The sequence below is a fragment of the Seriola aureovittata genome, chromosome 20 (assembly GCF_021018895.1).
Source record: "Seriola aureovittata isolate HTS-2021-v1 ecotype China chromosome 20, ASM2101889v1, whole genome shotgun sequence".
Classification (NCBI taxonomy): Eukaryota; Metazoa; Chordata; class Actinopteri; order Carangiformes; family Carangidae; genus Seriola; species Seriola aureovittata.
Genome location: NC_079383.1, coordinates 12,639,067 through 12,664,825, shown reverse-complemented (window position 1 = coordinate 12,664,825; position 25,759 = coordinate 12,639,067). Strand labels below are relative to the sequence as shown.

General features: G+C 38.5%; 3 protein-coding genes across 4 annotated transcripts; 1 reads left to right on the top strand and 2 right to left on the bottom strand.

Moving 5' to 3' along the window:
* Positions 1 to 367: 367 nt before the first annotated feature.
* terf1 (telomeric repeat binding factor (NIMA-interacting) 1) lies at positions 368 to 6,007 on the top strand. Of its 2 annotated transcripts, XM_056364403.1 has the most exons (10): positions 368 to 598; positions 814 to 909; positions 1,288 to 1,415; positions 1,636 to 1,722; positions 1,800 to 1,949; positions 3,685 to 3,797; positions 4,815 to 4,912; positions 5,078 to 5,148; positions 5,282 to 5,448; positions 5,544 to 6,007. In XM_056364403.1, exons 1-9 carry the CDS (start codon positions 415 to 417, stop codon positions 5,441 to 5,443), a joined length of 1,089 nt encoding a protein of 362 aa, XP_056220378.1. In that variant the 5' UTR covers positions 368 to 414; the 3' UTR covers positions 5,444 to 5,448; positions 5,544 to 6,007. The 2 variants fall into 2 exon arrangements, with proteins under 2 accessions (XP_056220378.1, XP_056220377.1); XM_056364402.1 differs by having other exon boundaries at positions 5,282 to 6,007.
* LOC130161252 (somatomedin-B and thrombospondin type-1 domain-containing protein) lies at positions 5,905 to 9,701 on the bottom strand. The gene is made up of 5 exons (XM_056364404.1): positions 8,970 to 9,701; positions 7,777 to 7,971; positions 7,499 to 7,577; positions 6,715 to 6,891; positions 5,905 to 6,441 (listed from the first exon to the last, which is right to left on the bottom strand). Exons 1-5 carry the CDS (start codon positions 9,193 to 9,195, stop codon positions 6,324 to 6,326), a joined length of 795 nt encoding a protein of 264 aa, XP_056220379.1. The 5' UTR covers positions 9,196 to 9,701; the 3' UTR covers positions 5,905 to 6,323.
* An 11,614-nt stretch (positions 9,702 to 21,315) lies between these two features.
* On the bottom strand, positions 21,316 to 25,306 carry si:ch211-171b20.3 (uncharacterized). The gene is made up of 7 exons (XM_056364881.1): positions 24,860 to 25,306; positions 24,715 to 24,760; positions 24,124 to 24,215; positions 23,575 to 23,713; positions 22,895 to 23,002; positions 22,739 to 22,794; positions 21,316 to 22,046 (listed from the first exon to the last, which is right to left on the bottom strand). Exons 1-7 carry the CDS (start codon positions 25,095 to 25,097, stop codon positions 21,907 to 21,909), a joined length of 819 nt encoding a protein of 272 aa, XP_056220856.1. The 5' UTR covers positions 25,098 to 25,306; the 3' UTR covers positions 21,316 to 21,906.
* Between the last annotated feature and the right edge of the window lie 453 nt (positions 25,307 to 25,759).

Below are 25,759 nucleotides of genomic sequence, written 5' to 3'. Positions count from 1 at the left end.
CAATATGTAATGGGTGTTGCATTTTGGGAACATTGCATGGTAAACAACTTAATCTCGTTTTTATGGACTGGTAGCCTGGAAAAAAAACTTTACGACTCCTAATGCTCCACTATTAGGAGACAGTTACATATCCGTCACTGTAATGCAATTTAATATAAAAACCTGACTAAACTCTATGAACAATCCAGTTCTATTGGATTGCGTTGCACTTCATAGGGGCTTCATTTTCATTTATTTATTTATTTAGGTCACTGTTATATCATTTTATTTGTATTTGTATATACTCCTAAACGCCAGAGGGCGCTGTAGTCTGATCATGCGACGCCAAACCAGCGTAAAACACTAAAGCGCGCGGAAATCGAACTAATTCCAAAGAAGAAGAAGAAATGAAGAAGTATAACTGTAAATACAAACATGGACCCCGAAGTTAACAATAAAACTGCTATAGATGCAGATAAAATCGATCAAAGTATCAGTTTTCCCCATGTTACAGCTGTCGCTTCAGGATGGATGCTGGACTTCATGTTTGTAAGTCTGTGTCGGCGTTTCAAGGAAGACAAGTTTGATGAATTCAATGAAACGCTTTCGGTTTTCGAGGGTAAGTTATTTACAGCTAACAAAACATTAGCTAGTTATCTGACATTAACTGCCGAAACAGTTACCTTTATTTAGTGTTACTAATTCATGCGCACAAAGGAACAAAACAGACGTCATGCGTCGTAAAATATAACATTAATGGTAAAGTCTCCTAAGTCCTAGTGGCTAACACTTTTGTGAATATCTTTTTTTTTGTTTTTTATGTTTTCTTTTCAGCCGTGTCTCAGAATCTGTCTCTTAAAGGAGACTGCTATGATGAGAAAATCCTGATAACCGCCTTCCTCGCGAGAGTCATGCATGGAAAACAGCTGGGTAAGTTGTTGCAGTCAGAACCTGAATCAGATCAGGTTTTTTCTGAACATCTTTTACACGTTATATGTAAAAATTGTTTCGGCATTGCTGATTATGACAGAAAGTTAGCACCACAGGAAGTTCAAACCGCACAGCTTAAAGCAACAAGGTGCTTCTTTCTGAGCATCTTTAACAATTCAAACTGATCCCAGCTGAGGTTTAAGCTCATGTAATAATGCATAGAAAATAGAAGAGATCAATATTCTGATGACCTACTTTGTTATAATATCTGTAATATAAGACAATTAATTTCTGGCAAAAAATTGTGGTTTTAAAATATATCCTTCACTTCTTTAATACAAATGTATTCAAATGTTACTGTGTAACACTTTCCTCCAGATATCATGTTTGAGGAGGACGAATGTGTGATGCCTCTGATGTCTGCTGCCAAAATATGGTTACAGCTAGAAGATACTGTGGAAGATGAAAGTGTGTTCAAAAACATTAAGATTCTTTTGCTTGTCCAGGTAATACACACCCCTTCTATACTGTAGTGTTTTTTCTACTGTAGTCTGATAATTGGAACACAACACCAGCAAGATCTGATCTGAGAATATCTAGACATGGTTGTTAATGTGTCCTAATTGTTATTGAGTGATTTAACTGTAATTCTTGTGAAAGCTCAAGTTCAATGCTCCGTCCTCATTTTGAGTGTTAAGTCTTTTAATGCATTTGCCCTGTTTCTAGTCTGTGGCTGTGTGCTTGGAGAAAGGCCAAAGATCTTCTGCCTCCTCTGCCCTCAAGTGGTTGGAGAGTAACCATGACCTCCCACAGGTCTGTGGGTCTATTGTCTCTTTTCTATATTCGGTGGCCAAGGAGGTTGTGCATAACAATTAACATTTTTTCAACAGAACGTGGGACTCAAGCTGACAACAATAGTGAAACAGAGGGACACTTACCACCCATTCCTCATGAGCTTCAGCTTCAGCCGCCTGCTGGAGACAATCCACTCGTTCTTGGATGCTTACCTGGAGAAGAATCCTTCTGACTTCCTTCTAAAGGTAAAGGACCTGACCCACTTTGTTGTAGATCACAGCCTGTGTCAAAATTACACAACGTCACTCCTTCCATGTTCAGTCTAGTAAATAAAATGTATAGACCAGCTTTACAATGGGTCCAGTTGGCCTCTGGAGCTAAAGATGTCTGTGTACACCACAGATACCTTTATCAAAGTATCTGCGAGTCTTGAGAAGTCTTCAAGTGCACTGAATTTAGATTCCTCAAAAAAGGCCTTAAAGGGTTTTAAAAAGTCTTATTTCATTTGCAGAGGTTTTAAATATTTTTTATTGCCTGCCATGGACAGTAACACCAGTTACAACTTTCAGTTGTAAGAGGGGAGAGTTAATTATTATTGTTAATATTGTTATAATTGTCAAGCTCTGGTCTCCTTTTGTGCCCCCCTCCCCATTATGAATATGAATCTGACTAATGTACAACCCCCCCCTTTCTTTTTTTCTTTTTCTTTTTTCACTAATTATAAGTCCAATATCGCATCACAGTTGTGTCATTTGTAGTCATTCTGTGTCTGTTTCTCTCTCTCTTTGTCTTTGTTGTTGTCCGAGTCTCTTTTTAAGTCTTTCGCATCTCTATGTCTCTTTAGAATAGTTTTCTCTGTCTTTGTAGTCATTTAAATGAGCGCTGTGTCTTTCAAACGAGGTATACAGTCAAAGTAACAGTCACTGAGGCCCTGTTCAGACCTGTATGTTTTAGCCTGACCCATATGACTTTGTAAAAGTTATTGAATTGCATTCTCAGTCTTTAAAACACTTAATTCTACTTTGTTGAACATTGCAGAAACCCTGTTTACATATCTACAAACTGTAAAGGTACTTATAAAGATACATTTTGTTGTAACTTTATTTCAGGTTCATTGGATTGCAGGGCAAAGCACAAGTTCTACACTGTTACCTGGAAAATAACAATTTATACAGTTGGCCCTGCAGGAATAATCCCAGTGTAAAATTAAGGATCAAGCTTTGTATGACTGAAAAAATAATTGACGAAGAAATTATTTTGTCTTGGTGCAAGATATCGACTAAGAGGATTACCCCCCCTCCTTATTCACAGATGAAAGTGATATGTGGAGTGCTGCTATATTTGATGCTTGAAAACTCATCTGACCAGAATTCACACCAACACATCATGAATGAATCTAGACTGTATGACATCTGAACAAGTGTGAAAAGAATTCTCAGGTTTTGGCTGCTCAGCTCTTTATGAGGTGGGGATTTTACACATGATTTACTTGGCAAATACATAAGGTGTCCAATGTTTTGCTCCAGCTAACAGCAAGGATTAACAAATAAATCTGAACAGCCAATAAATTTTCTTGGTCTTGTGTTCAAACCCGATCAGCTATGCCCTTGTTCTTTTGAGTTATGGCGCCCTGTGAAACTGAGGGTTTGTATGTGAACTTATCAGTCAGAGTTAATTGACAATTTGTCATGAAATTAGTTGGAAGGGCAAACTGCTACGTTCAGCAGAACCCTCCTCAGGGTCCAGTTATTCATGAAAGTTTTAGGAATGATTTACATAGAGGCCGTTGACCAAGGTTAAACTTAGAAGTCTATTATAAAACAGGCCTCATTAGTTTGACTTTCATATTAGAGCAATAATCACACCTGAAAGTTAATTGTTTTTGAAAATTATGAAAAAGTAACATAATTTATAGAAATATAATTCAGAAACATAATTAATGTTTGTCTGTGTGTTCGTGTCTACCTCTCCCTCTGTCAGGCGGCCACTAAGATAGTCCTGTCATCACAGACCACTGAGGGTTTGAAGGACGCGGTGACGCAGGAGAGCGCTCTCTCAGAAAAGACCAACGAATCAACAGAGAAGAAACCAAAGTAGGAAATAACCTTTAATACCAGTTGTATTCATTGAAATTTACGCATCTACTTCTTAGGGCTGGGCAATTATCCGAAAAAGTATCAAATGTAGATTTAATTTGGTTAATGCTTTTCCCAATCTGTGCATTCCTGAACTGTCCCCTTAAAAATGTGGTGATGCTAACCCCAGTAATAGGTTTTAGTTTTAGCCTGGAATCAGTTTCTTCAGACTTTTTGAACCCCTAAAACGTAGACTTTTGGAAACGCTACTCGACCCATTTTAGTTTGAAAACTCCGGGGTTGCGCTGTAGTCTGGACGGGCAGAAACAGAAACTTTTGGAAACATTGACGCAGACCCCTGCCTCGCCTACTGATTGGGTCTTATCAGTCATGACTACCAGACAGTGATCAATGCAACATGGACAATGGCCGAACGTAACACCACCAATTTGTTCACAATGTGGGAGCTGTGGCTCAGGAGGTAGAGCGGGTCGTCCACTAATTAGAAGGTCGGTGGTTCGATCCCCGGCTCCTCTTCGTCGAATATCTGTTGCCTCAGTGTATGACACTCCGTCAGTGCGCGTGTGAATGTGAATGGCAAGTAAGCACTTTGAGTGGTCAGTAAGACTTGAAAACCCCTATATAAATGCATTTACCATTCAATGGTCACATTGCCAAATATGAAGAGTGCATGGGTCAAAAAAAAAAGGGAGATCTGTAAACGCCAAAGTAATTGTTCATTAACCGTAATTGAGGTAAAAGTTTAACTAATAATAAATGTGATATTGATTTGAAGTCATATTGCCCAGCCCTAATACATTTACACTTATGTCCTACCAGGAAAAAGGAGAATGATGTATGTTTGATGTCAGTAGAAATAAGTGTTTAAATGTTTCTTTTGAATAAGAAATATAATTTGGGCTTTTGCTGCCTCTGTTTGGCTAAATGTAGAAATTTAGCAGGCTGTCCTAAACACTAAATTAAAGGCATTATGTGGGTAACAAATAATATTTCCACACTATTGAACTTCCACAGAGCAAAACGGAAACTACTCTCAACTAAAATTACTGATGTATGGAAACCTGATTCATGCAAGAAGGCGTATGTCTCTCTCAGAAGACTCCACAAGAGTGGTGAGTTTTATTTTTCCTCTGCCTTTGATAGTTCTGTTCAGAACAAAATGGATTTTGCTTTAATCTGATGTTAAAGTACTTTCATTTTCTATAGAATGTACAAATACATACTGCATGTATTTCACACGTTTATGAGTATCAAAATATCAAACCTCCCATCATCAGAGATATCTCAGATAATATGTGAGAAGTCAAACAGCACTACAGAGATCCGAAAAAAAAGAAAACCACCTCAGGTGAGTTGAATCACAAAGCTCGTTCAATACTGTTTTCAGTAAATTAATCCCAAATCAAGTTAGCAATCATCTCTCAATGCTACCGTTCATTTGGGGCATATTAAAAAAAATAATTATGTTTTACTTTGTTAAGAAATGGACACCCGAGCTGGACAAATACCTGAAGGCCGGGGTTAAACATCACGGCACAGGGAAGTGGTCTCTGATATTACTGGATTATGACTTTGGAGGACGCACTGGAACCATGCTCAAAGATCGCTGGAGAGTCTTAATGAGGGCACACGAAGTCGGCTGACTTGTGTAATTAAGTGGTTCGCCTGTAAATAAAATCAGTGACTTATCTCAACCATTTATTTTAATTACTGAAAATGTTGCTGCCTTTTTATGTTTTTCAGCTGCTTTTTGCACCAAGAAGATACACCACTAGAGGGCATGCAACACAGAACAATGAACTGGGCTAGTTGCATTGGTTTCTATAGTAGATACATTTGATTTGTGATATACCAAATATTTAACTGTGCCATTCAAACTTAAACAATGTAGCAGTTTGCTTTGAATAAAACATGGTATTAGCTATTTCACTCACTGAACCGTTTTCAGCCAGTTGATTGTTGAAATTTGTTGTTTGCTTTGTTGCTGCATGCCACCAGAAGACCCTCAACACAGAGCATGTACTCTCTATGATGGGGATTGTTTCATTGTATCTTTTTCCCCCCACTTTTTTTTTTAAAGAAATGCATAGTGAAGTCACAAATGTAAAATATATTTTTTTATAATTTTAAGTTAAATAGCTTTGACAGAAATTTGTTACAAAAATGAATACAACAGTGGCTTGTTATAATAAAAATGTACAAAATCAGCTGATACGTGCTTAATGTGTAAATGTGATGTACTGGACTACAGTGTCTTTACACGGTATACTACAAAATTACACACGGCAATGGAAATGTGCATAGTGATTTGAAAATGCCTTTATATCAAGGTGTAGCATATTTATTAGAGGCATACCGGTAATTGCAGTGCACCGCCATCAAGTGTTAAGTCTCTTCTTAGTATTGGAAGCATCTGATCCAAAACGCACACTGTGTCAGCTCCTCAGAGCGAGGGGGAGCTTGGCTGTGAAATGTTTTTGTGGACACCAGATCAGAGCGCAGTTCTGTGGTGCTTTGTTTGGATCAGATGAAGACGAAGCTGTGCTGAGGTGGACAGTTGCACCGCTGGGTTTTCTGGATCTTCTTCCACGTCCCACGGCACTGAGGGTTCCCCACTGCCTGCCAGTGGAGCAACGCCTCTCTGCAACACAACCCCAAATGTTTATGGTTTTCAGAGACTGTTACACTCATATCTGGGCGGTACAAGATGTTGACACTAATTCACTGATTTACTGCTTCTCTCAAGGGCGCATTCAGTGTAACTGTAGGCGGCTGGAACTCGTACTGCTTGGATTTATCCTGGTTGAGGTGATTGCTTCATGAATTGGTTGAGAGTCAAATATTTTCTACATATATTCAACCTTAAACAACATTTGCTGAAAGAACACACATGTAAAGGTTCATAGCTTCATACTTGTCTGATTCCTGACCGTCTCCTTGGCAGCTGCCACTATTGTTTCGCATGGCGGGAGGCTCACATGCCACACACACTTTGAAGCCTTCTGTTATGTAGCGCATCCAGTGTGTGTGTGGCCGGTTCTGCACAGTACAGTGGGGTGTCCGGGATTCCAGTGTGAATTCCACACAGAACCTGAGGGTAGTATGGGCAGGGTCACACAGTCATTCCTTGGGTACTTGAACCAATGAATCAAGGTGGAGGACAAAAGCAATGCACACAATAGGATGACATCATCAACCGCCTTGTGATATCATTTGTTATTCTGGTGCACTATACGAAAGGAGGCGGTAACCCCTAATAATTTCATGATTCGGTGTAGCATGAAATGGAAATAATAATTCAGCCAACAGATACTCTGAGCTGCTCACAATGCTTCACCACCTGTCATCCAAACCTTTTGTGCATGTGCTTTTCATGTGACAGTCCTCATTAAAGTCTGAGTATTTAATTTCAAAGGGTTGTGGGCAGTCTCTCTGCACTGCTTTATTTAAGGGTCTGTGGACAGAAGGACAGGTGAGCAAACACCTACTAGTGTCTGACGCAGATGGAGGAAAAGTTGGGCTGTTATCTCTTTTTTTTTTTTGTCAGTGGTTTAGGATACACAGCATTACGCTAAAATGAGATTAACCCCTGGCAGCATGCATGAACTTTTCAACTCTTGAATTTAAAGATACCTGTGGTCATGAGCAGTTTCAGAATACTAAAGGAGGCGTTATGGAAGCATGATTATGAAACCTACCCTGGGTCCAGGGGGTTTCCATAGCTGTCATGCTTGGGCCTTCCTTTGCCAAACTCCATGCTGGTGATGAATGCAGGACCTGACAAGAGAAACCAATTCAGTGTTTCAATTAGTCCAAGTTTAGCCTTTTTAAAGTGCATGGTTGGAAAATTTACTTAACTTTACAATCAAGCTAAGCTGGAGAAAAAAAATGCATATAAAATGAGATTTTAAAAAAAAAACAGTGAGATGCAACAGCAGATAAAGTAAAAGCAGGGAATGTGTGTGTGTTTTCGTACCAGAGTTGAGTCCACAGTGGTTACCCTGGTGGTCTCTGTACTCCCTGCAGCCGGCACGTTGCTCCAGGCTGGGACAGGGCTCTCCGCTGTTACTGGGCTGCTGCTCTACATGACGGACACGGACTCGTATTGAAGGCTGGCAGGGCTTAGCACAGCCGCTCCAAAAGCTCCAGTCGCTCACAGCACAGTCCTGAGCTGGATGTTGGAGGGTTGGGGGGGGGGGGGGGGGGGGGGGGGGGATTATTACAGGATATCCTCTGGTAGCAAACAATCAAACTGCCATGAAACTCAGAGACGTTGGACCCAAGACTAACTGAATCCTTCAGATCAGAGTGGGCAGTAGAAGCTTGCAGCAAGTCTTACAGGCTGAACAATTATGAATTTCCTGTGAAACGGTGTAATTAAGCTAAGTATCCAGAAAATAACTTCAGATCAATGAAGCATTGATTGTGACTTGCAGAATTAGTGTTTCCTGCTCCACTACAAGTGGGTTGAGAGCCAACAGAGCAACCCACTAAATCACAAAGTCCTGTGATTTTTCTTTTCACCCGTACTCTGTGCTTGATGATCAAGCTTTGATGTATTAAGCATGCAGATTTAGTGACTACCGGCCTAACACATATTAGATCTGCTCGGCTTGTTTGACCGGAACTGTAATTGCTGATTGACAGAATCACATTCTTCAAATATTTGGACTAATTCCGTTATGTGGGCCAGTCCACTAAAATGAGGTTAGACACAAAGCTTCCTGGGTTGTTTTTGTGATGAAGCAGGCATTGTATTAGGATAATTTAGAAGGCAAAGAATACAGAACAAACCACACGTGAGAGTTTGACAGGACTATGAAGATTAATATGCATAAACAATCTCACATGTATGGAACATTTTGGAAGGTATTCACCCAGCCAGCTCTGTGTCATCAGATAACAGCTTGTGATAAGCAGCCCAGTAACGGCCTGGTACTGAAAATAATCTTTCTTCTCCAACTATCTTTATCTTCTGTCTGATAAACAGATTCAAATCTATCTATCTCTAATCTATCTTTAGCCAGAGTTCAGGTTATCTCATACAACAGGGTTATCTCGCACCAGTATCATAAAGTTGAGGTGTGTGCAAAAAATGTAAACAGTACCTCCACTTGTGATTCATTCACACTCAGAGCAGCCCCCCCCCCCCCCCCACTCATCCCTCACCTGGACACTCTTTGAAGTAGTCGAAGCAGCAGTCCTTGGTCCTGACGCAGCCCTTGTCGCAGTAGCATGTCCCATACACACGGTCCATCCTCCAGTCAGTGGTCAAACAGCTCAAGTCTCTGCTCTGGCAGCATTTACCTGAACAACCGCCAGACACCAAGTGGTTCTTTCCCAGCGTCGAAACCACCAGCAACAAACAGGCAAACTCCACAGAGGATCCCATCATGAGGGGGTCGGGCCAGAAGTCCACCCCTGAAGTAAAACACTAGTCTCTTGGTTTCCCCCAGTATGTGATGAAACGCAATTCCCGCCTTCCAAATATGTTTATTCCCACTCTCGTCCTACTCTACCCCTGTCATGCTCATGACCGTGAGAGGGAGAGGTTGGAATACCAGCCCAGCCCAACTCAGCCAAGACTGTGCTCTGGCACAGGAGCCCTTGTGACCTGGAATTCCTGTGTCCAGCCCCTCTGTTTCCCTCCAGAAGCAGCTCTGCAGAGCAACCTACAGAACAGAACACCCCATTCCGGCTCTGATCACAGTCCAGTGTTTCTAATGTTGTGTGTGTGCGCCTTCTCCCTCAGAGCTCTCTATCCCCATTCCCAGCTGAGCACCTCCCTCCAGTCGATCACACACACGGGAGGAGACAATAAGGACAAGGGAGGGGTAAAGCTGGGGTGAGTTTGGTGAGTGTTTTCCCTCCTGCTTCTGTTCTCTTTCTCTTTCTTCTTTGCCTCATTCCCACCTGTCTCATTCTTGTTTATCTTTTCCTTTCTTACACCATCTCTGTGCAGAATCACTGTGACCCTGGTGTCCGTCTTGCCCATGCCGCTCTCGGCCACTCCAGACCTCGGGTCCCAAAAGAAAGGGAGGAATGTGAGCAGTTGGCAGGTCTCCAGTCAATTGTGCCAGGGGGCCCGCTGAGCATTGTAAAGCCACCCTTTGGTTCTCACCTCTCTCACTTTTTCCCTTTCGCTTTCAGGTTACTGTAATCTAGCAAAAATCTGAACACTTCAGGCACAATTTTCTCTCTATCATTCTGCACATTTATTGCATTTTTAGAGATAAAGGAATCGTTCACCATTGTGGGGAGTGCGCTTATTTGCTTTCTTACAGAAAGTTGGAAGAGAATATGGATACCACTCTCATATCTGACATTAAATATGAAGTTAGAGTTAGCAGCTGGTTAGCTTAGCTTAGGTTAGCATAAAGACTGAAAACATGGTCCGACGGCTAGCCTGATTCTTTTCCAAGATGACAAAACCCTAACTGTAACCCTTACTAGCACACTTAACCAATTTCATACGTTATATCTGGTTAATGTAACGAAAAACATAAGGTGTAAAAACACAAATTGTTGCTTTGTGACCTCTCGGTGACAACAAGCATCCAGGAAGTCACTGCACATGGCCAGGAAATAGTCTGGCAGATAATGACTGTAAAACTATAATATGACATTTTTACAATTCTGTTTTTATACACAAATTATAAGTAACATATTTGTTAGCTTTGCAGGTGTGAGTAGGCAAACTTTTACCTTTGGACAAAGTTTGACTGGCTACTTCACCATTTTCTTCCTTTGCGCTAAACTAAGCTAAGCTAAGACAACCTAAACTAAGCTAAGCTACTTAACTCCTGCTGTAGCTTAATATTTAGTGTACAGCTCCGCAGGACATGTCTGTAGTAGATGACATATTCATTTCTGTAATTGAGCAGAGGCCTGTCTGTGACAGTCTTAGTGAGGCTAATTGTTTTATCTCATTAGGGTGCGGCTTGTCGCTGACAGTTGATTGATTAACAGGACTATTAGATTTGCTGCTGTGAGTGAAAGACATGCTTTAAGGAGGAAGCAATTTTGTGAAGATGTCAGTGTGTAAAAGCTAATAACATCACATGCTACTTTTTGTACTCTTAAATTCATGTGGTGCAGAAATAAATTGTCCTGATCACTGCAGCACCTAATGTTCAGCGCTTCAGTAACTGATGAAAAGTCATGCTTATGAATTATAGGCAAAATTATACATAATTATGCAGTGCCCCGGCAAAAAGCATTTTTCACTGTTGTGTTTGCTCAAGGTGCCTGAATGTCTGAGGATGCTGTGAACTCCAAAGAGGGTCAGCTTTTATTTGAGCAGTTCCTCTTCCATCTCATGGGAAACAAATGAGGCCTCTGCAGGGAGCAGTGGTGGGGAATGAGGCCTCCCCATGCCTACTGCTATAGAAGGAACAGATATTTGTAATAGCCTAGATACTTTGCCTCTGCTGTCTTGAAAAACAAGCTTGCAGAGAGCGGGGGGGGGGGCTCTTTGGGTTCTTTGATTCTTCTTCTTGCTATGGAGCAGGTAGGTCAAGCGACAGTAATAGCCTTCATCTTCACCATAATCATCAGCAACGGCATCACTGAAGAGCATGTGTCTGAATCAGTGTATATTAAACTTTGAGGAGGTTGAACCCAGACTGACCTCAGGAGAAAAAGCTCCTGCACTCTGTTTTGGTAATGTTCATTTACAAATATTGAATATGATGTATTTTTAAATGATAAATGATCCTGACCATACTTTTCTTTAAAAAATTAACCTATTCTTAATCATTTCGAGATATCTGTGTCCCAAATTACGGATATCTCATTTTGTAAATTTGAGTCTAGTAATACCTTATTTTGCGTAAAACAGAGGATGCCCCGGAAAGGTCACTAAGGCTAACACACACATATTTAGTGCATTTTCAGTGCTGATTTGATCTGTCCACTGATGCAAGACTTACAGCTGCATGAGTTTGCTATGGCTTCAGCACGTTGGAGGTGCACATCAAAGCATGTGTGTTTTACATCTGACAGGCCCCCAACCCAGGATCTCCAGCCCTTACTGTGCACTTGTCAAAGACCATCAGCCTTCCCGCAGAAACACACCCTGCTTGGAGTTTTCTTAGTGTATGTGAGTAGAGAGGAAAGGGGATTAAGCCAATGTTAATGTGTCTTAAGACAATGTTTATGGTCTTCCAACTCTGTCACAAGCCGCCACGTCAGTGACTGTATTCATGACAATCACATGCACACACACACTACTTAGCTTATTTGACAAACACAAGAGCAGAGATAGCAGGATATACAAAGAGAGACTGACTGGATGTAGTTAGCAATGGAGGTGTGCGTGCCTTTACTTCTTGCACTGGGTGTTAAGGAGACGACAGGGTGAACTCTAGCTCTCGCCTATATGTGGAATGCAAACGTTGGCTGTCCCCATGGTAACGCCTGACCTATGTTGCTATAGTTTCAAAACCATTGTTGACAAATGCTAGAATTAACCTAACCTCGCCACGTGCTGTAAAGGTACACTGATGATGTCACCTCTGACCAGGACAACACCCTCTCTGTATCACCCACGCACAGACACATTTTTGCCTTGTGGGGAATTATAGAGAACAGTGTCTCAAAAACCTTGAATGCAAAATAAGCCTCTATAATTTGACATAAACTAATAGCAATGCAACTAATACTTCTACTTTTAACTCTTTGAGTTGACACTTTTTTATCTGCACTAAAATGAAACTAAGCATAAGTTCAATCTTGCACTCTCCCTCTCTCACCCCACGTCTTGTAATTAGCTGACAACCGGTGTTTTCGGTCATATCCAGTGCCAGGTCGAGCTCATCAGACACCACTCCATATTACATCCAGATCTGCAGCATTCTCCTCTTCCCATCACCACTACCACCACCAGTGTCTAGACCCCTGGGGTTGGTCTCCTGTACTTGACACAGCCTCACCCCCTATGATGACATCACGATGGGGTCTAACTGCTAAAGACTCTCACATCTCTCACTTTTCTGCTCTTGTTTTGCACTAGGCAATAAAAGTTTATTCGTTGACTCGGAACAAAGTCTTTCCTGAATGAAATGACATGACCTCGAAAGTGTTTAACCTTAGCCAAATATTTTATTAAAGAGTTAGTCGAGTTTGTTTCCTCCTGATGAGTAAATACACGAGTTTCTGTCTCATGAATGGAGGCCTTTGTCCGCTATCCGTCAAATTTATAGCTCAGCCATCTCCTACCTCCTTCCTTTATGTGTACATTGGTACATTTGGGATGTGTGTGTTTCTGCACGGGAGAGTTCCTACATTTTCTGTTTATGTGTAAATTAGTTCTATGTGTTACCTCTAAGTTAGTCCATGTGGTGGCATTAGATAATGTGTTATTTCTTGTGAATGATGAGCACAACATGTCATCAGATCACAGTTTGCAGGCTAGTAAACCAATAAGTGTGGCTGAAGAGGTGAATCCAGGTTAAAAAAAATACAGAGAACTACATGAAAACTACATACAGTACTTACATGTATGAGGCAATGCCTGCTCTGTACCTGAGGCTTACATCATGGCCCTGAATTAGTCTCTTGCTCCTCACACCACACTTACATGAGTGTCTAATTATGATGAGCCATCTAGTACATCCCACCAATGATGGTCCATTCATTACAGGTCATTACTGCTTGATCTTTTATGGATGATAAGGCACTTCTCCAGGACCATGGCAGCAGAGAGGAATGATGACACTCTGACAACAGCTCTGCAAGCTGGCTGGCCTTGGAACAGCGCCAGTGTAATGACAACAAAGACAGTGATATGGATGAAAGTTTTTCCCTGACATCATCACTGATAACTGTCCCCTCATCAGTCACCTATCTTGGCATATAGTTCCATATGTATGTAAATCAATGCGGATATTAGAGGCAGCAGAAGGCAGATGAAGCAAGACGTGTGGGAGGGGAATGGGGCTGACCCCTACCTCTGAGAGAGATTAAATTTTCAGGTAATGATAATGACTAGGAGAGAGGGTACATCTATCATCAAGGCCGGCCCAAGGCATAAGCGAACTAAGCGGCTGCTTAGGGCCCCTGTGGCCACCAGGGGGCCCCCAAGAGCGCTTGAAATGCCCCACGAGATCTTTATATACGTATTTCTTTAGCAGTAGGACCGCCAGCATTCTAGTACCCATAGATGCCACAGTGAACTGCCAGACCGCCATATATAATTACATTGTGTTACTGTACTTCGCTTGGAAACTGTTTTGTAGTTTTAATATTTATTTATTTATTTATTTATTTGAAGGCTAAAGCAGTCAGATAAATGTAGACCTAGTGAAGTAAAATAAAAGACATCACAACGTATAGAGAAGGATCGGTAACTAACCACTTGCCAATTAACATTTTTACATGTCGTTATATTATACATTGATTTATTAAGGGCTGCTGCACGTCTTCTATCCAAATGGCCAGTTTTCTCCGGGCTACAGTGCTGTCATACAACGCTATAGATATGTATTTTAACACATTGCAGAAAAAAATTATCAACACAGACATATACCTTCCTATACTATGACTTTTTATGCCTGACTATACTATGACGTTTTTTAAGACTTACTATACTATGATGTTTTTTATGCCTGACTAAACTAAGACATTTTTGTGATGTTTTTATGCTTTACTATACTATGATGTTTTTCATGCCTTACTATACTGTGACGATTCTATGAAATTTTTCTGCCTTATTATACTGTGCCATTTCTTAAGACTTATTATACTGTGACATTTAAGACTTACTATACTATGACATTTTTATGCCTTACGGTAGAATTAAGTTTTTCATGCCATACTAAACTATGACATTTTTATGAAATTTTTATGCCTTACTATAATATCACATTTTTGTATGCCTTATTATACTATGACGTTTTTATGCCTTACTGTACTATGACTTTTTTGTGATGTTTTTTATGCCTTATTATACTATGACGTTTTTATGCCTTACTATAATATCACATTTTTGTATGCCTTATTATACTATGATGTTTTTATGCCTTACTATACTATGACTTTTTTGTGATGTTTTTTATGCCTTATTATACTATGACGTTTTTATGCCTCACTATACTATGACGTTTTTATGATAATTTTTTAAGCCTTACTATACTGTGACGTTTTCTTGCCTTATTATAATAGGACGTTTTTATGCCATACTAAACTATGACGTTTTTATGACATTTTAATGCCTTACTATACTGTGACGATTTTATGAAAATTTTCTGCCTTATTATACTGTGCCATTTCTTAAGACTTATTATACTGTGACATTTAAGACTTACTATACTATGACATTTTTATGCCTTACGGTAGAATTAAGTTTTTCATGCCATACTAAACTATGACATTTTTATGAAATTTTTATGCCTTACTATAATATCACATTTTTGTATGCCTTATATACTATGACGTTTTTATGCCTTACTGTACTATGACTTTTTTGTGATGTTTTTATGCCTTATTATACTATGACGTTTTTATGCCTTACTATAATATCACATTTTTGTATGCCTTATTATACTATGATGTTTTTATGCCTTACTATACTATGACTTTTTTGTGATGTTTTTTATGCCTTATTATACTATGACGTTTTTATGCCTCACTATACTATGACGTTTTTATGATAATTTTTTAAGCCTTACTATACTGTGACGTTTTCTTGCCTTATTATAATAGGACGTTTTTATGCCATACTAAACTATGACGTTTTTATGACATTTTAATGCCTTACTATACTGTGACGATTTTATGAAAATTTTCTGCCTTATTATACTGTGCCATTTCTTAAGACTTATTATACTGTGACATTTAAGACTTACTATACTATGACATTTTTATGCCTTACGGTAGAATTAAGTTTTTCATGCCATACTAAACTATGACATTTTTATGAAATTTTTATGCCTTACTATAATATCACATTTTTGTATGCCTTATTATACTATGACGTTTTTATGCCTTACTGTACTATGACTTTTTTGTGATGTTTTTATGCCTTATTATACTATGACGTTTTTATGCCTTACTATAATATCACATTTTTGTATGCCTTATTATACTATGATGTTTTTATGCCTTACTATACTATGACTTTTTTGTGATGTTTTTTATGCCTTATTATACTATGACGTTTTTATGCCTCACTATACTATGACGTTTTTATGATAATTTTTTAAGCCTTACTATACTGTGACGTTTTCTTGCCTTATTATAATATCACATTTTTGTATGCCTTATTATACTATGATGTTTTTATGCCTTACTATACTATGACTTTTTTGTGATGTTTTTTATGCCTTATTATACTATGACGTTTTTATGCCTCACTATACTATGACGTTTTTATGATAATTTTTTAAGCCTTACTATACTGTGACGTTTTCTTGCCTTACTATAATATCACATTTTTGTATGCCTTATTATACTATGATGTTTTTATGCCTTACTATACTATGACTTTTTTGTGATGTTTTTTATGCCTTATTATACTATGAAGTTTTTATGCCATACTAAACTATGACGTTTTTATGACATTTTAATGCCTTACTATACTGTGATGATTTTATGAAAATTTTCCGCCTTATTATACTGTGCCATTTCTTAAGACTTATTATACTGTGACATTTAAGACTTACTATACTATGACATTTTTATGCCTTACGGTAGAATTAAGTTTTTCATGCCATACTAAACTATGACATTTTTATGAAATTTTTATGCCTTACTATAATATCACATTTTTGTATGCCTTATTATACTATGACGTTTTTATGCTTTACTATAATATCACATTTTTGTATGCCTTATTATACTATGATGTTTTTATGCCTTACTATACTATGACTTTTTTGTGACTTTTTCTTGCCTTATTATAATAGGACGTTTTTATGCCATACTAAACTATGACGTTTTTATGACATTTTAATGTCTTACTATACTATGACTTTTTTATGACATTTTTTATGCCTTAATATATACTATCCCGTTTTCATAGTATACTACGACATTTCCACGCTTACTATTCTATGATGTTTTTATGACAGTTTTTATGCCTTACTATAGTATGAGGTTTTTCATGCCTTACTATACTATGACGTTTTTATGACGTTTTTATGCCTTATTATACTGTGACATTTTTTTATGCCTTACTATTACTAAGACCTTTTTTTGTGCTTACCATAGTACTTACTATGACATTTTTATGCCTTACTCTATACTATGATGTTTTTAAGATGCTTTTATGCCTTACTATACTATGACCTTTCTGTGCCTCACTATACTATGACATGTATATGACATTTGTCCCTATATCAAGAGTAATGTCACCATATGCGTCAATTATAACGTATATACATCCTCTGTATATATGAAGATATTTGTTTATAACATATATGAAATTATCATAGTAAAATGCAACTTTATTGATACAACATTCTAATTAAATTCATATATGTTTGTATATTATTTCCTTTATATTTACATATATAATGAACATATACTGACGGGCTTTGTGATGGATATATATTTTAGTAATATGTCTATAATATAACCCTGTAATATAAACATGCACACTAAAATACATGTTTCTATTAGCTAAACAAATATGCCAATATATGATATTGTTCCAATTCCTAACAGGTTTCACATGTCATTTTTACATATATAGGCTATACTATATATACATATATGATTTTACTACATATGTACATATATTTCATATATGCAAATTCTACACATGTACACACATTACATTTGTGTACAGGCATTTCTGAATGTAAATTCAGATTTTATATGTTAATAAATAAACCTTTTAGTTGAGACCAAACCTACACCCTTGGCCAAATCAAATTCTGCCTAGGGCAGTATATCGGCTGTCTATTATAGTATTCATAAATCATATCATGAAATGTCAGAGGGCAGTGGAAAGGTCAGGCCCCTACACTTCTGAGTATGTATGTGTGTGTTGCTCTGCCAAGGGCAAAGTGTGTAAATATCATTAAACACAAAAGATATACATCAGGGACTGGCACTGAGAATAATTTTGCAGTATTTCTCAGTCATGCTTTGAAATCTCACTCACAATTGGCAATAACACAGTTTTGCGGTTATGAATTTATGGTAGGAAAATAGAATAAAAACTCCACCTGGCAGCTGTAAAAACTTGTATGCAAACACTCTTAAATGGTAAATATTATCTTGGTTTCTATTTTTTATCATCTTGAGGTTCTAGACAGAGAGCACAAGCAAAGAAACGAATGACTTCTTGCAACACAGTAAGCTCTGTTGCCATAGATTTGACATAGTTTTGGGCTTTTCTGCATTTATTTGTTGGCAAAGACAAAGATTTGACCTCTGAGTGCCCCACTTGAGTACACAGACACAGATTACTATTGGACCAAGAGTTCCTGTTGACACATGCAGCTTGTATGCTCTATAATTGCTTTAGAAATAATTATTGGCTGGGAGGGGATCTTTTCTGTAAATTTCTCTAGAGAAGAGAATATGACATATGAGACATGACTCACCTGATAAAGACTGCACTGCAGCGATACCATGTGTTAATTAGTGAGCTGTGGAGGTGCTGGTAGGCAGGGCCAAGTAAGCTACATAGTTCCCCCTATTTTCATTCTTAGTGGTTTTCCTCTAACAAAGCTCTGTATCAGGTATGAACAGATCATTTTTCATCCTCCTTCTCCTGTGGTGGACCCCAAAGCTCCATCCTCAGTCCTTTGTTATTTTCACCGTGGTCTGTCTTCAAGGAAATTCAGTATCCTTTATCACTGCTATTCTGATGACATGCAGCTGTGTGTGCCATTGAAACCAGTTATACTCACAATCTTGAGTATATTTTAAGTTCTTTTGGAGATGCTGGATAGCCAAAAAATTTCCTTCAGCCAAACAGAAGTTCTTATTCACGGTTCTGAAATTTTCCTTACCGAAAAGGCCAATTGTCTGTGGTCTCTGTCCTCATCTTGGAGTCATCTCTGACTAAAATTTGACAAACAAATCAAATCTTTCATTAGAGGAGCAGCTTTTTCCGCATAAAGTCAATAGCAAAAATAAAACCTTTTCCTACTTTTAGAGATCTAGAGACTGTCTTACATGCTTTATTACCTCATGTCTCAACTACTGCAACTCCCTTTATGTGGGAGTCAGTCAGTCTTCCCTGTCTCAACTGCACACAGGTGATTCAAAATGCAGCTGTGGGAATCTGGTACCAAGAAGACAGACCACATCTCTCCTGTACTGGCCTCCCTCCACTGGTTAACAGTGAAATATAGAAATGATTTCAAGATTGTCTCTGCTGTGGTTTGGCACCACCCTCCATCTCCAATCTTCTCAGTCCATATTCTACATCAAGATCCGTCTATCACCACTTTTAAATCTGAAGCTGAAGACACCTTTATGAAATTGCCTTTGGGTCCCCTGAAAATTTTAATGTCATAATAAAATTGTTTTAAATTTTGCCGTAATGCATTTTGGTTAACTGCTGCTGTTTCTAAATGCTCTCTATAAGTAAATTAGACTTGATCTGACGTATATCTAAATGAATTAAATCACTGTAATTCATTCAGACATAGCTTCAGATCGAGCACCGGCACTTTAAACGTCAACACATCATCCACATGAATTTTTAAGGTAATAAAATACCTTATCCCAAGACCCAAGCTGGCTCTTTCCTCTCATGCTGACCCAAACATATTTAGGGCATTTTTGATTTGAAGTGTTGGCAAAGTTATAATTTGGCAGACAGACTACATTCTCAGATCCCTGCTGATGGAGTCAACTGGCACAACATCAAGTCAGGTGAAACAGTAACACAACCTGCTATTCTTCACTATAGCACTGGTTAAGCAAATACTCTTCCCCTTCCCTCTCCTGCTGCGTTTTTATTGAAAACTCCACGTTTATAACACCATGTTACTGGTTCTTAGTAGAAAAAAACTTTTTTTTAAACATTTAAAAAATGGAACTGTGCCTAAAGCTTAAATGTACCTTTTAGGGAATGAGAAAATACCAGCTCCATTATGTGTTGAAACTGGCTGATTAAAATGAGTACTGTACTCTTGGTCTGTTTTTGTCCTGGTTAAAGTACTGTGGACTTACAGTGAAACGATAAACCACTTGTTGGCAGGCCCCAGTACAGCTCTTATTAAAGACCTCATTGTTGACTGTTTGTTCCAGGTCATTTTGTTTCAGTACACTTGAAAAGGACGGTAAAAGCCCTGCAAGAAGAGGGAGACCCGGCCTCCGTTTGAGCGTGAATACAACCCTTCACTTAGTATGAATAAGGGGATGGCTCTGTGTTTCTAGGTCACTTTGTGTCCCTGAAATGTACACCTCACAATCCACAGAGAGGGACGAAGGGATACAAACACTGCCTGACGTTTGACAACATCACAGGGATACGGTTGACAGCTGAGTTTCAAAGTGACATAGAGGCCAAAAATCTTTGATCTTATGTGAATCCAGATGACTCTTTCTACACTTTGATGACTACCTTGACTATCCTCACCTCCATTTTCAGTCTTTTTATTCTCCACTGTGTTCTTTTTCTGTCTCTAATATTTATAGACAGCATGCCTTTGTGTTAAAACACTGGATTAACATAAAGCTCAAAGTCTAAAGGGCTGCAAATTTCTAATTTGACTTTATAATAAACACAGTTTTGATTTTGACAATTATGTCACACGTGTGTGTATGTGTGTGTGTGTGTGTGTGTGTGTGTGTGTGTGTGTGTGTGTGTGTGTGTGTTTGTGGTTTTCTTAATTTTTGTAGTACTGTTAGTACAGTATTACAGATAGAGGACCCACTGCCTCAGGCTGTGCTTGCAGCTGTGGCATCTGGCTTCATACCTTGTGCTAATAATATGATCTATATTACACACTCAAGTGGCAGCAGGTGAATTTTTGCTCATTTGAGGTTTGTTTTATATCCACAATTATCTACATGAATGACAGTTTGACTCATATACTATAATCATGACTCTGACCTTAGTCCCCTTAAGTTGGTCACACTATGATGGAGTTTTGGTTGTGTTTTAGAGAAGAGACAAGTTAAAAGAGTCAATGTGAATCACTATCAAAATGATCAGAATCAAAAAGAAGAGCACAAATGATAACCCTAGCTGCTACATCTTTCAAATAATAGTGCATAATGAAGTTCTCATTTCTCTCTACAGAAAAAGACAATTGCTCTGACTGTCTTTGTCAAATACAATGAACAAGACTATTCAGAGACATGAGCTGCCCTCTATACAGCAACAAAACAATGTGCTATGTGGGGAAGTTCCACATTCTGGGATCTGGGGGCACAGTTTTGTGTCTGTTTCATAGATATGGAATGCAGATTATGTATCATTGCAGTTTGTAGCCATTCTGATTACTATAGTATGTAGAGTATGTGCAAAAAGGAGTGTGAGACTCCCTTAATTAGCCTGCAAGAGAACAAAAAAACCTGACACACAAAAGAGAAAAAGCTCTCGATATGAAAAATAAATTGGTTTTATTTCAGGAAGACGTTTTACAAGGCACAATAATAGTTTCGCTAAACTATTTAATATATACATAGATACTCCACTGGCTTAACAAAGTTTCATGAGTTTGATTAACGGCAATGTCTGAAACACTGTTGTAATGAGATCCAATCCAGACAGCATCTGTAACATATTGATGATACAGCAAGAAAGATGGCAGTATTACATAACAGCCATTACAAGCCATTAAAATGGTCAAATAAATATCCAGATGTTGAGTGGAAACCTACATAGAGCTGTGAGTCAAAAATATTTAATTTATTTAATATTCATCATTAGCATTTATTGTTGGGCAAATGCTGCAATTTACCACAGTAAATACTATATGTGGTCACTGAAAGAGAGAGGTTTGGGTCAGAAGTCCCAAAATGTGAAGACCAGCCATGTTAAGCAGGAAACTAATATCACTGAGGATAAACAAGCAGTTAGTACAAGCCACTGAAACGAACACGGTGCCCTAAACGTTTTATTTTGTTCAGATGTTGTTGGCACAGACTCGAAAGTTTTAATCCTTGACCGGTGTGACTGGGAAGAAGGTGATTGTCAGGATGGAGGTTTTTTAGGTTTCCTCATTTTCTTGAGCTTTTCTTGTCTCACTGTCTCAGCCTCCAAAGAGGACAGCTCAGATATCCTGTGGATGAAAGAGCGCGAGGCTCCGACCACTGGGTCTGGATAGGACTGGCCTGTACGGCAAGAGGCAAGGAAGAGAAAGGATAACAGATAGGATGAGCTCTATAATATGATATATACATTGAAAATAAAAAGCCTGTTTGCACAATCCATGTATTATTTGATTGCTTCAAAACATATCTCTAACTGTCCTGCTTCTCTTTTTTACCTTTCCTCATCCTGTGAGTGGCATCGATATTAATTAGGGGTAAAATCTTGGATACCTCGCTCTGCCTCATGACATTGTGCTTCACAAAAAACCTAAGTGTAACTGGTGCTTTCAGTGTAATGGAGTAAATCCGAGAGAAAATGTAGCACCAGTGGCGTGGTTAAAATAAAAGAAAAAGCACTTTAAAACTGGAGCAAACAACTGAAATAAGGACACTGAACACTCCCTTTTTCCTTGGGACCCCTAGTCCCACTCTGTTATGAACCACAACCAACAAGATACCCTGAACTGACACTAATGAGGCCTGGGATCTGTGCTTTTTGTTTGAAGAAGGAAAATCCATTAAAATGACATGTTTGCTGCCAGTAAATCAACGTCATCAACATCTGTACAGGTTGAAGGTTAGACTCTCCTTTTCACTTGCAACACAGACGGGCCCTTCTGACCTGACGTGTTAGAACCACAACAAATACCTGAGTATGGAAAAAGCATACAATTAAGTCTTGGCTTCACTGTCAAAGCACTGAAATAACTCACCCTTCTGATTGTCTTTAACAGTCAGTAGGTTGTAGGTTGGGTAATTCACCTTAGGCCTGCAGAACAGAAGGACAACAGAGGAGGCATAGGTCTGAGAAATAATTGAGAGAACTATTGATTGGCTTGGTCTGATTTAGTTTATAAGGCCAAAAATACCTGCTGAGCTTGCAGTTTTCAACTGAGAAGGTGTTTCTGCCATTGAGGACTAAAGTGGAAGGAAAGAGGATGGCTGGATTTGTGTTCAGCTCATATCTCTCAGGGTATCTGGAAGACAGAATGAAGTGCACATTAAACAAAGTGCTGCACATATGGCTGCTGGAATACATCTGTTGTATTGAGTGTCTTCCAGCTTTTTATTTATAGGTTTAAAAAGACCCTTCATTTCGTGTGAAAAGACAATATTCTTGAATATTATATTAATAGGGTCAAATACTATATGAAAGCAATGACAGCTTTCATTCATTTTACAACATTTAAGTGTCATTAAACTAAAATGTTCCAACAAAGGGATGACTAAGTGATAAATAATTGTGATCTCATTATTGTGCAATAAAAATCATGATGATACTTTAGCTGTAATCATGCACCGACATTACCAGAATATCAAATATTAAAAGCAAGCAGCTTGAAATCTTCTGTTTGTGACAGATAAATTATGTGTGTCAAAATATTAATTGTGTCTGGCTGCTGTTTTCTTTGTTCATATTCTTGTAATTTGTTGTAAATGGAACAGTGGTTCAGTATAATTACTGTAATCTGTGCAGCTGTCTCCAGAAATATGCTATGAAGAGTACAGCTACAACTACAGGACTGAGTGACATTAATCCACTGGTTACCCCAGGGTGAAGGGCCGCCCTGCATGGCTGTGGGAAAGCTCCTTGGAGAGGCTGAAGGGATGCAGGTTGCCAGGTCTGTGCACGTGGTAGTCTCTTGGCAGGGGAGGAATCACAGTTCTGGTCCTCTCTAACCTTGCAGCTAAAAATAATCATATTAAGCCATTCAGAACTAGCATCTGATGAGAGGAAAATAGTTTTCAAAAGCGATGTTAAAAAATATTTTAAAACAAAAAGAAAAATGGCAAAAAAAATACTTAAGTCGTAAATATCCATAAGTTGCTCTCAAGTATCTAACGTTATACTTGCAGTCACTGAAATAGGACCTGTGTTCATTATGTATGATGACAACTCCATCTACTGGCTGTCAGGTTACAGTCCAGAGACAAGCATTAAATCCAATGAGTATCCACTTTAAAAAAAAACAAACAAAAAAAAAACCAATTCAGTTTTTAGGTTAAATGTGATCTGTAAATTTCTGAGTGAGAAAATATATATTAAAAAAGCTTCTCAATATCCTCTCAACTGTATCAAAGAAAGGGTAATTCTTACTCTTTTTATCAAAGAGAAAGTGTCTCCCACTGATGTCCTCTGGGTCTGTGTTCTCTGATTGCATGTTGTCATCTTTGGCCAAGTTAGGTGACCTACACAAGGTTTGAAAAAAGAAAAAACTATCAGCCATACCAGGAGACATATTCAAACAGGTGTATGCCTTTTCGAAGGTGTGTGCTGGAATGGCTGAATGGACACATAGAGCATGTTATTTCTGTCGGCTATTCTTCTTCTTCATCTTTTATGAAGTGTCATACCATTACTATTTTATGTATAACCACTTAACTACCTTGCTTCTTTTTTTTGGCAAAGCCTATTGTGAGCAACACCTACGACATCCAGAAGCTGAAACTGGATTTTAAATTGACACATCATGGAGATGGGAAGCTAGGCCTCAGGAGAAAAGCTGATATTCTGAGAAATATATTATAGGATGGATGGATATTTTTGATGTATTTTTTGGTATAGTGGCGTCATGCCGGCGCAGAAAAAAACAACCATAACCATTAAGTACCACGTTTACTGATGAAATTTACATTTACTGAATGTAGTGGTATTTCTAGCTCTTGGAAACATGTTGACACATCTTACCCTCCAATTCTGTAGCCGCTAACCAAGGATTTCCCATCCCTGGACTCTGGAACAAAGATGAACGCTGTTCAGCATTCTTGTGACATATCGTTATGCTAGCTGCATCTAAATTAATTTAGCACATACATGGACCACGCTTACTCACTGCTCAAGGGCTGTATCACAGGAAATTTCCTCCTTATATGATCATTTTGCCGGAAAACCGCTTGTCCTCCACCCGCTCCCATCCTGAAGTTCCTGTATGTTGAATATCCAGCCGCATCAGGGCCGCGGTGACTGCAATTTGAGCTCCCCTCTGATATTAAAGCCTTTGCGGTAGGTAGAGATGCGTTAACCTGGAAAGTCATCATGTTGGTACTACCATACAACCATCTTTTAGACATAACCTCGTTATTGAGCAAAACTACGGCACCTGGACATGATAACGGTAGATTGGTTCATACCAGTCATCCCAGGTGGTAAACGCTACCGAGTCACCGCGTAACCATGGAAACAGGGTTCATAAAAATTGCCAACAACGTACTTGGAGCCGTTATTTTACATACCAGCCAGCTAGTCAGTTTGCTTTCCACTTTACTGCATTGTCTCAGTCATGGTAAGGACCAGTGGTTTTGCTATACTTACACGAAACAATTTGCTCAACACAAGATCTTTGTACTGTTAATATAGGCTAGAGCTAGTTCATATTCACCTAGTTGTATCATACAGAAGACTAGCGGTTTTATTGTACGTTAATCAACATTAGTGGTTTCGGTATATGTTAATCCTTTTACAATTTCATACAGTTTACAATTCATGTCCTTTATATTTATGCTTCATTATATCTACAGAAATGCTAAACCAATGCTTTATATAGCATTGATAATTTGTCTGTCGGCAACTCCCTGGTATTTTAGGTGTCGCTTAGCTTTGATACTCTTGAGAATATATATAGTTACCACTGCTAATTACCAAATTAAAGTTGCTGGGGAAGTAGATAACTCTGCTAAATACCAAATTAAAATACATATTATACATACACGAAATAGCACACTGATGCATTCAT